We start from the raw sequence: 13,358 nt of genomic DNA, 5'->3' as shown, positions 1-13,358 counted from the left end.
TGCTGGTAACTAATATTATGCCGTGTAAAATTAGGCATTATAGGCAAATAACATTCTGAGAGCTATTACTGTGGAGCTGTATGTGTATATTTCTTTATCTCTCTCTATCTGAAACACACACACACACACACACACACACACACACACACACACACACACACACACACACACACACACACACACACACACACACACACCTAACACTGCACATTAACAGGCTTTCCATCCGTTGCATCATTAAATGACCATAGGCCGTTTAAAAGAGGTGGTTCAATAAACTGTGTGAGTGAAGGTTTATGAGAGAGTGGTTGTGTTTAATTCTATCTCAGTTGAAGGTAATTGAATGAGTGTGTACATTTAGGAAATGTTTCCATAGATGAGGGTAAGAGATAAACTGAGATGCTCTAAATACAATAAATATGTAACCTCGGTGAACTGGAGACCTAAGATACTGAGGCTTAATGTCAGGTCAAGAGTTCCACACACACACGCATACACACACGCACACACACACACACACACACACACTATGCCCTCTACTGACCCCAATAAAAGAGCCCTTCACATCAGTAAAAGCCTGGGGGGAAGGATTTTAACGTTGCACGCTTTACAAAGCGTAACTCATAAAGTCTCCCCCCCCCCTGAGAGCCCATTTCCTCCTTGTGTCTAAGAGTGTGAAAGGTAAGAGGGTTCAAGCATGTGTGTGTATGTTTGTTGGTCTTTGTTTGGTGTGTGTGTTTGAGGTATAAATGGGGCCAAACTGTGCTTCCATATCTACTTCGCAAAGTATTACGGGTGTATAGCAAGATACATTTAAGGGGTCATTTTAAACAATCACATCTCTAGGAATGACTAGTAGTAGTAACTGATGCTCCAGCACAACTATGTCACCTTTAAAAGTTGTTGTTACTTGAATTGGCTATGAAATTTCCTTTTAATCTCCAAGAGCAAAAATGTCAACTTTTGATTATGACGCTGTCACACTTGAAGTTTAAACCTGAGTCCAGCTCAACTGTGCCATTGTGTGACTGCATGTGTGATCACACCCATGGTTTTCTCAGAGGGTCCTTGGCCTAGTTTTACTGGTGGATCCATCAATACATTTGTGCTGCAGCCACTATGACGTGCGGACACACACATGCAGGAAGGACACAAGGCTACTGCACTCTTTGCCTTTTTAATAAAAACGAAGAAGCGATGTTGGTTTCAGAAAAGAGAGATGAAGGAAAATATTAAGAGAGAAATATGTCCCTAATATCTCAAAACACCTTTTATTGCTCTCTCTGCCTTCCACTCCAACAACACCTTTATACAAAGTGTCCATTGACTCTATTCCCTCTGCTCTCTCCATTTTCTCTTTAAAGGTCCCATGTCATGGTCATTTCTACTGATCATAATTCCATTGTTGAGGTCTACTAGAATACATTTATATTGTGCAATTTTCCAAACTCACATTGGTTTCTGATACAGCATCTCTGTATAGTATGTGTATTCACTCTCTGTCCTAAACGGCTTGTTGGAGCTCCTGCCCCCCCTCCCTGTCAGCCCAGTGGCCGTCTGCGAGACAGCGAGACACGGCGAAACCCAGCCCCAAACACACACACACACCCTCAGCCTGGCTGGGAGTTTGTGTGTGCCCAGGCTGAGTTCCGCGGTGTCTCGCTGTCTCGCCGACCCCACACCAGTGAGCCAGCTCACAGTGTCCCGCTCCTCGCAGCAGTGAGCCTCGCAACGTCCTGTTGAGTGAGTGTGTGTGTGTGAGGAAGTCCGCGGATTGGTCCAAACGTAACGGCTCCGCGGACGTAACGTAACGTCACTATACCCGAAATACGTCACTATACCCAAGAAGTAAACACTGGAAAAAGAGAAATCTCCAACGAGGCGTTCTGGGGCAGCATAGACAGGTCTTTTCTGTGTTAGAGTTTTATTTCGCTACAGGGTGTACTTTGAGGGTTTTTGACTCTGCAGACCGTTTACATGCAGAAAAAGCTTCATAACACAAGGGGACGGGTAATAACCAGAAAAGCATGACATGGGACCTTTAACTCATCTTTGTCCTCCCTGTCTCCCTTTCCTTCAACATTAATGACAAATCACAGCGTCTTCCTGTTATTCCTTCTTTACTTTCCCCATTTCTCTCGTACACTTCATGCTGCGGTGAATACTCATGCAAGGTTGTGATCTTTAAAAACGAATATCCAGGAGAAAAAAACTCTAAAGGAGTGAGGGTTTCTTTGACTTTTTCAAAAGAAAAATAAGTCCATGTGAATATTTACCTTCCAGTTGCTTTGGAGAAAAGTGTTCTGCTGTAACGTGTGTTCAAGCGTGAATGAATACTATGTTCAACATGAAAAGGTGTCTGTTTTAAACTACAACCTCACTGTGTCAGACAGAGGTTTGCTGGGACAGCTTGAGGGTTCATTTCCATGTGAAAGGGCACATGCTTTGACAGATGTTGAGGCAAGGAGTCATGTATTTTTCCTGAGAAACTGGCCTGACCTGTAATACGCTCTCTTTTATAGAAAGCTTCTTGTTCCTCCGTTTTATTCCCCACGCTCAGACACAATGAAGTCTTTGAGCCAATTCAAGTAAAGGAATTCAGCTAAACAGCGACAAACAAGCCCGAGCTGAGAGAAGATTGTTCGATAGTCCCTCACAGCACTGCTTCATTACTATTGGCTGGAAAATCAATAAGAGACTGAACTCTAATTGGTTCCCAAAGACTGCAGAAACACACACTCCTGCATAGCACCTATACATAGAGATAGATACAAATACCATTTGGGAATAGCAAGTATATGCATTGGATAAATTCTAATTTTAACTAATTTATTCATTACAGCTCAGCTCTCAGTGCTGTCAGTGAGAAATACTGCAGAGATCTTACAGCTGTATTTGGGTATTATAGTCCAAAGAGAAGCTGCTATTACCTAAAAAACAAACCTCTTCTATAAAATAAATGGTTAAATAACCTCCCTTGTAAGTTATTGCTGTACTGTTGAAGCAAAGTATTTACACACTAACAGAATACAATATTCTCTAAAATATCAATTGCATATTTGATCTCAAAGGCCTCACTCAGTGTTTATCACAAGAGGATTTCTACACTATTGTTGATTGCATAAAAAGACCAAAACCTAAAAGAGCTTATTTCCCTCTTGCATAGTCCTCCATTGTCGTCCAAACAGGATTAAAAACAACTTCCACTGTCGGACGGTGAGGTATTATTTTGTTACAAAGAACATGGGCAGTGAAATCCTAAATGCATCCCTCTTGATAAATACATACATATTCGCACCAAATGTGTGGTAATCCAGGAGCTAAAAATAGTCCCCAGTATTTATTCCTGTTTAAGAAACATTTGTTAAAAACTACTGTGCCTAGCTGTACAATGACAAATGGGAAAACGAAAGAGCCACAGACAGTGTATCAAAGTAAAAAAGTATTTAGAGAGGGGGACACAATGTTGGTTTTAGTTTCTTTATGGGATTTGTGGACAGTAAGAAAATACCAAAGTTAAGATTAAGCCGGTGTAAAGTATTTTCTTTTCTTGTTTGTTTCTTCAATTAAATGTTCCATTATGTCCATCCACCCATGCACTCATTTAATATGTTGGGAGGCAGATGCATTTAGTCATAAATTAATCAGTCTAGAGTCAAATGTGTGTTTTTGATTAAAGAAAGGTTTTACTGAATGTGGATCAAGTGTCTATCGCCAGCTTCAAGTCAACTCTATTCATCTTTGAACCTTTGAATCACTAATTCATCTAATTCAAAATGTAAAATGTGTACACTTTGGGCGACATTCAACTAAGTTTAGAGTCAAACAAACGGCCTCACAAACACAGAAAGAAATACAATAGGAAAGACTGAGAGACAGACAGACTGTGGGAAGACTGTGTGTGTGTGTGTGTGTGTGTGTGTGTGTGTGTGTGTGTGTGTGTGTGTGTGTGTGTGTGTGTGTGTGTGTGTGTGTGTGTGTGCGTGTGCATGTGCGTATCATGCTCCAGCCCTGCCAACAGTGACAGCATTAATATTTCAGCTACAAGGTGGAACAAAGTGACGACTGGATTCCCTTAACGGACTCACTCACTCATTTAGATACAAGACACCCAGAAAGGCATGAAGACAAACAAATGTCCGTGGAAAATGCCCTTGCAGATGTTCACTCATGACACAGCCGCACACAGCTTGTGGCCTGAGAGGGATCGTAGCTGCTATTAAAAATTGATTAGCTGTCATGGTATCATTTTCCCCCAAGGTCAAGAGAGATGAGAGAGATGGAAAAAAACCTCCTACAGTCCTTTATTGTCATTCAGATATGGAAAAAAGCAGAGAGGGTGGGATAAAGGGCTGGTAAGGAAAGAGATGTATCCAGATAAGAAAGATGAAATAAAGAAAGGTATCAGCGGGAAGGAGAAACAAGAGAAGAGAGAGCTCCTCGTATTAACTACAGAGCATTTTTTATAATATTTCTCATCCTGTATCTAGATCACTTGTGATACCAAACTGTGGATGAAGTGCAGCAGGCTACTTAAAGAAGAATATGTAATAAACTGGGGTAACGTTGACATGGCTTATGTGTTTGTGATCCAGCCTGGTTCAAGACAGGCATGCTTGCGGCTCTGAGGCAGTTCTCTGCAGAGCTTTGAACTAAATGCTGACTGCAGCAACGGTTCACATGCAGATGTTCAGCAGGTGTAATGTTTATTATGATCACCATTCTTTTAGCGCGTTACTATGTTGATAAAAACAAATAAATGTGTAGCATTTTACTATGTTTACCATTATAGTTTCAAATGCATGGTTATATTTAATTATTAGCACCAAACACAAAATACAGAAAAAAGCCTGCAATTTAACAAGGTTTTACAAAATAACACCCAAATGTCTCTTTTTAAAATTCAATGCTTCAAATACTCCAATATTTCAATCAAGCGGACTGAGAAATCGACAGCCTTGCCTCTTTTAGGGAATAACAATACATTGCCTACAATCACCTTTTGGAGGTATTTAGTCATAAAGCATGAGACACATTTGATGATGCCAGATGAAAAAAGGATCACCAAAGTTGCTACAATGTATCCAATCCAATGGGGAACGTAAATGTCAGTACCAAATGATAATTCATCCAATAGTTGTTGAGGTATTATATTGGATGTTATGATTCTGGACCACAGTGGTGGACCTACAGTACCGACTGACTAACATTGCCATCATTCGAACCATAAAGTGTTTTCTGTAAAGTTTCTGTGCCTGCAGTGTGAGCATGGAGGAAGAATTATACCTCCATAATTTAGCAGCCATACAAGCATTAGTCCATATATCAACTGCTGCTAAACGACACAAGATGCATATTTAATTACCAATGTAGATCAATTTAATGGAATTACTTGACATCCTTAGTATTTTGTTTTACATTTATTAATCATCAGGCAGCTTTAAAAATGTGTCCTTGGCAGTTTCTGCTATATTTATGTGCAACTCTGCCACTGGTTTTCTAAGTGATAATACAGTATACAGCCTAATTTCCTCGACTGATAGGAATCTCCCCAGCAGTCAGGGGTCTGAATGGAGGGCTCCCAGCTGGCTGATTTGATTAAAGTGAAACGGAGCTTACCAACAACACATGTAGAGAAACACGGCGTATAGAAATAACAGAGGGTAGTTTGAGATACAGACGCCAGTCAAAGAGGTCCACTGAGGGAACCGATTTGATTCGACATCCCTCTCCCCCTCTCTCTCTCTTTCTCTCTCTCTAACATACACACACAGCATCTGACCTGTGCAGGTTGATTTCCCATGGCTTGAAATGTGATGTCTCAATCTGTTTTCTGCCATATTAACATGGGGGAGAACACTAACCCCCCATCACACCCGCGGACATGCCCATATTCAGAGGGATGTCTCGTACACACTTCTACCAGGGGCTTTGCAGCTTCCTTGACATCCTTCATTGTACACTATAATCCTATAAATGTGTGAGCATGCAAGCCTGTGTGCATGAGTGTGTGTGTGTGTGTGTGTGTGTGTGTGTGTGTGTGTGTGTGTGTGTGTGTGTGTGTGTGTGTGTGTGTGTGTGTGTGTGTGTGTGTGTGTGTGTGTGTGTGTGTGTGTGTGTGTGTGTGTGTGTGTGTGTGTGTGTGTGTGTGTGTGTGTGTGTGTGTGTGTGTGTGTGTGTGTGTGTGTGTAAATGCCATTTCCAGCAGGGGGCCGACCCCCACTGCAGGTGACATTTGTACTGGAGAAATGTCACCAAAACCATTTTCCTTCCCATATGTGTGTGTGAGAGAGAGAGAGTGGGTTTGATTAGGCATGCTTCAATTGATTTTACATTACAGGCTTGTAATGTTCCAAATACCAGAATATTTTCCTGCCTTGGTACCATGTGCTGTCCTCCTTTTATCGCCTGTTTCTTATCAAACCACACCAACCAACACCAACCCTAACCCCAACCAACACCAACCCCAACCCTAACCAACCCTAACCCTAACCAACACCAACCCTAACCAACACCAACCCTAACACTAACCCTAACCAACACCAACCCTAACCAACACCAACCCTAACCAACACCAACACCAACCCTAACCCTAACCAACACCAACCCTAACCCTAACCAACACCAACCCTAACCAACACCAACCCTAACCCTAACCAACACCAACCCTAACCCTAACCAACACTGGTCAAACAGGGAAATAAATAAAATAGCAATCAAAATTGAAAAGTTTAAAGATTGTTAATTTAGCTTATATTTGCATAAAGATTGAAATGCCTTGCTCTGTCCAAAGATAGCACAATCCCAATATTCACACAGTTTAAATGTTAAATCTTGTTTGCTTAATCTGTACAAAAACTGAAGTGTAAAAACAAATTGTTGTTTGCAGGGGGTTGAGTGCCAGGCTAGTTCTTGGCCATGAGCCAGACTTACTGTTTCCTTCCTTTTCTCTATGTAAAAATATCCTAACAGTCTTTTTTGCTGTAGCTTCATATTTAATGAACAGCTAAGTATCCATCCTTTCATCCTTAAAAGATGAAGCTCCTTCTTTAACAATGACCTGAAGACATTCTAACTTTTTTTCAGACATTGTTTTTCTTCTCCATTTCACAGTTAATGTATGATGGCAGGCTGCAGGCAGGGCCGCAGAAAGACAGAGTCAGTAGAGCGACTGGACACCTTAATCAGAGATCCATCATATCAAAGATCATACTACAATTCTAACTGTGAGATTTCCACATGACTGTGCAAAGAGGGATGTCTGACAGTTGTAATTAAACAGAGGTAGCAGCAGGCCTTTGTACACAGCACCGTGGGCCAGACAAGCGAATCACTGCCATCCCAAGATCACACGAGATCATAGTGGGATGAAACAGAAGCCAGACTGAGAGACAGACAGACTGTGGGAAGACTGGCGTGTGTGTGTGTGTGTGTGTGTGTGTGTGTGTGTGTGTGTGTGTGTGTGTGTGTGTGTGTGTGTGTGTGTGTGTGTGTGTGTGTGTGTGTGTGTGTGTGTGTGTGTGTGTGTGTGTGTGTGTGTGTGTGTGTGTGTGTGTGTGTGTGTGTGTGTGTGTGTGTGTGTGTGTGTGTGTGTGTGTGTGTGTGTGGTTTATATAGTATACTTGTAAGGGATTTCTCTGTAGGGGTGTATAATAATGTCAGTATATTTTGGCTGCTGTGTGAGTGTGTGTGAGTGTGCTTGTAAATATGTGGGTGTGAATCTGTCTCCCTGACAACTGAGGGGACATCTGTCACCTCCATATGGAGAGAAAAAGAGATAAAGACCCAACGGAGGAGCGAAGCAAAATAAAACCACAAAAGAATCAGACGACAAAAAGACAAATAAAATATGAAAAACCATAGCCTAATATTATCGAGAGACTTCTAGACTAGATATATAAACTGTTCCTCATGTAAAAGCCTTTCTACATATGGCACAAGTCACATATACGCATTTTTGTTTGCTTTATCTCTGCATCCAACAGCTTTTTGATTAATATTTGTGATGTAAAAATATGTTTTAAGAACCTGGGTTAGTTTTTTCTTTTTCAAATCAAAGCTCTTCTTAATGGTGGAGTGTGGAGGATGACATTAATGTAAAGGGAGGCAGGGGACAGTCACATCAATCACAGGAAACAAGTAGAAAAGAGTCAGAACTTAAACCCTGACATTGTGACTGTGTGGAATTTACTTCAAAAGTTAGTCAATTGCAACTTTTACATTTGTGGTTAATTTACGGTTCTGTAGCTTGTGAATTTCTCCTGGGTATCAATAAAGTATCTTTGATATATTGATATCATAATTAATTTGCTGATTATATATTAATTTTTTTACAGAAACTTGAAAGTAACTACAGTAGTAACTAGATAAGATACTATTAAAATAAGATTAACATTTCAATTAGAGAAATACATATAATCAATTTAACAATTTAACAATATCCATATTCAGTCAGCTGCAATTTGTGAAAAGTAGTAAGTAGCAAAAAAGTCTAAAAATTAAGCTAAGAAATAATGAACATACAAATAAAAAGTTAGCCATGTATTCATTTGTTGAAATATCTAAACATCTAGCTTAAAATATTGTAACAATAGTCGGAAATATTGTGAAAAATATCTAGTTATTGTTCAATTGAAATGAACACATTTTGAACCTGACACTGGTGTTAAAGTCGGGGTACTTCATGTGACAGGGCGGGGGGGTAACGTCTTTATTAAAAGGTTGGTAACCGATGATTGAGAGCACAGTAACAGAACAGCAGCTCCCCTGGGATGCTTCAAGCTTTTGTTGCATGTCCAGCCCCTCTCTCTCTCACCTTGATTCTGTCTGTCTTCACTATTGCCCGTCCAACATCATCACACATTCATGCAAATACATACAGACAGTTAGACAAACACTCTCACAGTTTCATCCTCAAAACTACTAAACTACTGTATGCCTCGGACCCCTCTCCTACAGTAATGGACTTGGCTGTTTGATGTCTGTTTGATTTTGTCCTCCACAGTCATTCTTTTTCTAGCAGTGCCAGTGAGGACACACACACACGCACACAAAATCAGCGAGCCTCTCACTCAAACTGTGGAGGAGGGGGCACTAAAAACTCATTACATGGACGATCAATATTGCACACACTTGAGAAGCATGAAACCCCCCCACATCCCGAACACACACACACACACACACACACACACACACACACACACACACACACACACGTTTCATCAACCATAGGCAACAGTGACAGATGACTTTTGTCAGCCTGAGATGTGTTACCATGGTAACCATTAGGCTGCATTCCTGTATGGTGCAGCAGGGTGGACACACACAAACGATCACACACGATCACACACACACCAGTATACATTTAGATAAACCGGCCCAAGGTCATGATAAAGTTCTACAGATCAATATTTTTGCAAATTCCAGTGCATAAAAACCAAATCTCAACAAAATGCTGTAACTGAAAGCTGAGCTTTTTATACTTATTCTAAATAAAAATAATAATCAAAATGTATATATAATAATAATAATAATACATTTGATTTATCAAGTGCTTTATCAGGTGCTCAAAGACGCTTTACAGAGGTAAAAAAGATAAGATAAAAAGTCTAATTAAAATCAAGCAATAAAACCACATTCATCACAAGGACACGGCATCAATCACACATTAAAAGTGGCTACTATAGCCATCCAAAACTAAAAGCAACAGATCGTCACAAAACATTTAACACACAACTTCCTGTCAACTTCTCATAAGGACTAAATCAACCCAACTTCCACGGATAGAGATTAAGCTAATTAAATGTCACTCTCCAGAATGAACAAACACAGAACATACATTATCTTGTGAAAAATGGACACAGGTGTATTTGGACAGTCGTTTGCTTATCTGCATGGATTAAAAAGAAACTGTCACATAATAATTTAAAGAAGACTTTAAAGGTCTCCTATTATACTGTTTTTCATCAAGATATTTTAGGTCTCAGATATATACAAAACATGTCTCTGAAGTGTTTGGCTCCAAACACCAAACAGACCATTGCAGCATCACCCATAATCCCCTCTGTTTCAGCCCTGTTTCAAAAGTGCTGATTCTCTGTCTGTTACTTTAGATGAAAATAAGGAGCCCCTCCCCACACCCCTCTGAGAGATATCTGGTTAAAAAGAACACAATGGTGCTCTAGGAGGAGATTCAGGTGATAAGGTGGGGGGGGGGGGGGGTTACCTCGGTTGGTGATTGGCTTAATGGTTACACAAGCCAAAACATCGTTATGACATCATAAAGTGGCCAAAATCTGATCAGCTCATTTTCAGACAGGTTTTTATATAAATGGATCAGGACAAAAAGTGAGATCATCTTTTTTCCTGAAACTTTCAGAATCTCTTTACACAGAGGGGACACATGTTGATGTATACAAGACATGAAAAAGTGCATTTTGCACAATAGGTGACCTTTAAGTCATTTTTCTTTACCTTTCCCAGTCCAGGGGTATCTTTGATCTTGTTGGCTGCACGCAGAAGGCAGGGTGGAGCCGGCGGGGGGGCCATCAACAGGGCGGAGCTAAAGTTGGTGGGGAACAGAGGGGGGTCACATGACGGCGTTGATGATGTCACTGGGGCTGTAACTGCGGTGGTCTTCTGCTTCTTCTTCTTGGAAGCTAAGTTCAACTTTTGTGCAGCTCTGAGAGAGGGAAGCAGAGAGAAAGAGGAAAGGAGATAAGTCAGGCCATCAGTTAAATTCATCGTGAAAACTTTACACTCTATCACTGTAAAAAATATATTGTTAACACACACAATTATAAATGAGGAAATACTGTATACAGATGTGGCTATAATGACGTCCTTAAAGTCTGCAAAATAAAAACCATGGCAAATATGGTAATTGCAGATGGAGCTCTAGAACACACCCTTCCACACACACACACACACACACACACACACACACACACACACACACACACACACACACACACACTCAGTCACACACATACGCTGCTGTTTACACATGTAGCAACATCTGGAAGGGGAGTGGTTCATTTGCTTTCTTCCCGCTCAATTCCCCGCAGCATTCAGCTCAAAAGGATTCACCAGAAATTATATTTATATATACTCTCCATCTCTTCTGCATTCAGATTCTCCTCATTCGCTCACTTCTTTTAACTTGAACTTCCAAACTTCTCAATCTCACTTCTTTCTCTTCCCGTTCTCCTCGCGCTTTCATTTCTTACTTCAACACGGCAGGTTCTTCCTGTCTGCCTCTCGCTGCACAACGCGTCTTTAGTCTCTTACTTGTTCTCCTCCCTTTTATAACCTTTTCTTTGTTTTGCAGCAGAAACACCACATCTCCATATAACAGACTGAATTTATGATTCAACCTACATGAAATGAGTTGAGAGAGGAGATTGGTATTACCAAGCACCAGTGGTGGAACAAGTAGGCTACATTCACTTACGTCCTGTACTTAAAGGTGGGGTAGGTAAGTTTGAGAAACCGGCTCGAGATACACTTTTTGTTATATTCCATGGAATGCTCTTAACATCCCGATAGCAATGAATATCTTAAGTGCTTTGACAAAAAATCCATAACAAAATGTCATCTGTGGAAGCCGTGGCGCTGTAAAAAGCACGACCAATCATCTGAACCGGCCCGGCTAAAATAACTGGATGGCCTACCTGCCTGTCAGCCTTCCACCTGTGCACAAACTTATCTCGTGCCCTCATTGGTCATGTGCGCGTTCGTGTGTGTTGGAGGAGGGGCTCTGTAAGGAAGTGGCAGATTTGTTCCAGCTGTGTATTTTCAAATTCTAGCTGCACTCATGCTGGTTTCTCCATAATTACCTACCCCACCTTTAAAGACATGTTTCTGGTACTTGTACTTTAATGGAATTTTTGAATTTTAAGATCATACTTCTATTTCAGTACAAGCCAGAGTGAAATATTACATGTTTTATCTGACCTTCATAGTTACTTTTGAGTTATTAAAGATGTTATGTTTCTTACCTTCATTAAATACAATTCATTGTTTTAGATCAAACAGGTGGTTCCCAATGTTTGATGTGATTGACCTGTTGCAAAGCAGCACTGTATACTTGTCACATTTTAGTTATAAAAGAGACAATTCTCCAACATGTAAACAAAAAGAAAAAGTTTAGATCTCACATTATTGTCTCATCTATAGAACGACTGGACTAATCTAGCAAAATGTAAATAAAGTAAGAAGAAAAATGCTACTACGTTGATACATCCCTTCAAACTATGATACTTTGTGTACATTTTGTAAATGTGCTCTACAGTTTTCTCACTATCAGTTTTTGTCAAAAATGAAGTTTGCTTATCATGTGATTAATTATGTTAGCATTGATTACTGTTGGGGAATATTTTCCAAGGCCCATAACTTTGACCCAGTTTATCAGTTCAAACTGTCCTGACTGAGCACACGCACCTCGTAACCTTGGCTGCTGTGCTCTCAGTGTTCTGTCTCCCTGTTCCTGCCTGTTGGCGTCAGCTGATAGAGGTGTTATGGTTCTATGTTCCTGCCTGTTGGCGTCAGCTGATAGAGGTGTTATGATTTTATCTTGTTATGCAGCATGTTGATGATGCTCTCGGAACTAGCTAAATACATGGGTCTGGGGTAGAGTTCTTCAGAATTGACGTGGCAACTCTACCGTGAAGTCAGATCGTGGCTGCTGTGACTTGTGATGTGAATTCTCCGGCCGAAGCTCCAAATAACCCATCAGTGTTTGACATCAAAGCTCCTGCTCTTCCCGTGTCTCTTTCCTGAGTCGGTGACTCCCACTGCATTGCTGCTACACAGAAGTTTCCCTTACAATTACCATTAATCTTTGTCAAAATAAATACACAACCGAGCTAGTGCACAGAGGTCTAGTAGAGGATGAGTAGTATATAATATATAGATAATAAGGTGTATAGATGTACCGTTAATTATACTTTATTTAGTTTTTGTTCGAAGCATCAATAACTCCCTGGACATGGCGGTGCACAAAGACGAGGAAAGGTTAAGTGAGAGGGATCCCGGGAGAACCCAAGGATAGTAAATCTGCAGACGGTAATTCACAGTACGTGATTTATTGTCATCAGTTAAAAATGTTCGTGTTTTTCCTTTTTGAATTTATGAAGCTGCAATTAAAACAAGCAGATTTACTGACAAACTGAGATTCACAGAGCAGCAGTTAACGATACTATGAAATAAAAGAGCTCCAAAACGTCTCTGGTAGGGATCTCTGCTTTAATCTATTCTCTCATATATTTCTATGATTATAAGAGAGCCAAAGAGAGAGAGAGGAGACCTTGCGGCCTGACACGCTCTCAGTCAAAGAGCCATATTCTCACACCATTGGC

General features: G+C 40.5%; 1 protein-coding gene across 1 annotated transcript in view; it reads right to left on the bottom strand.

The window, feature by feature from the left end:
* The window catches only part of kif26ba (kinesin family member 26Ba), a 96,105-nt gene that overhangs the window by 33,628 nt on the left and 49,119 nt on the right, over nucleotides 1-13,358 (bottom strand). The window contains 1 exon segment of the mRNA XM_034224341.1: nucleotides 10,474-10,681. Coding sequence (XP_034080232.1) covers nucleotides 10,474-10,681 — 208 coding nt within the window.

Source organism: Gymnodraco acuticeps, unplaced genomic scaffold, assembly GCF_902827175.1.
Source record: "Gymnodraco acuticeps unplaced genomic scaffold, fGymAcu1.1, whole genome shotgun sequence".
NCBI lineage: Eukaryota > Metazoa > Chordata > Actinopteri > Perciformes > Bathydraconidae > Gymnodraco > Gymnodraco acuticeps.
The sequence above is the reverse complement of the archived record's forward strand: the minus strand, read 5'-3'. Positions and strand labels throughout refer to the sequence as shown.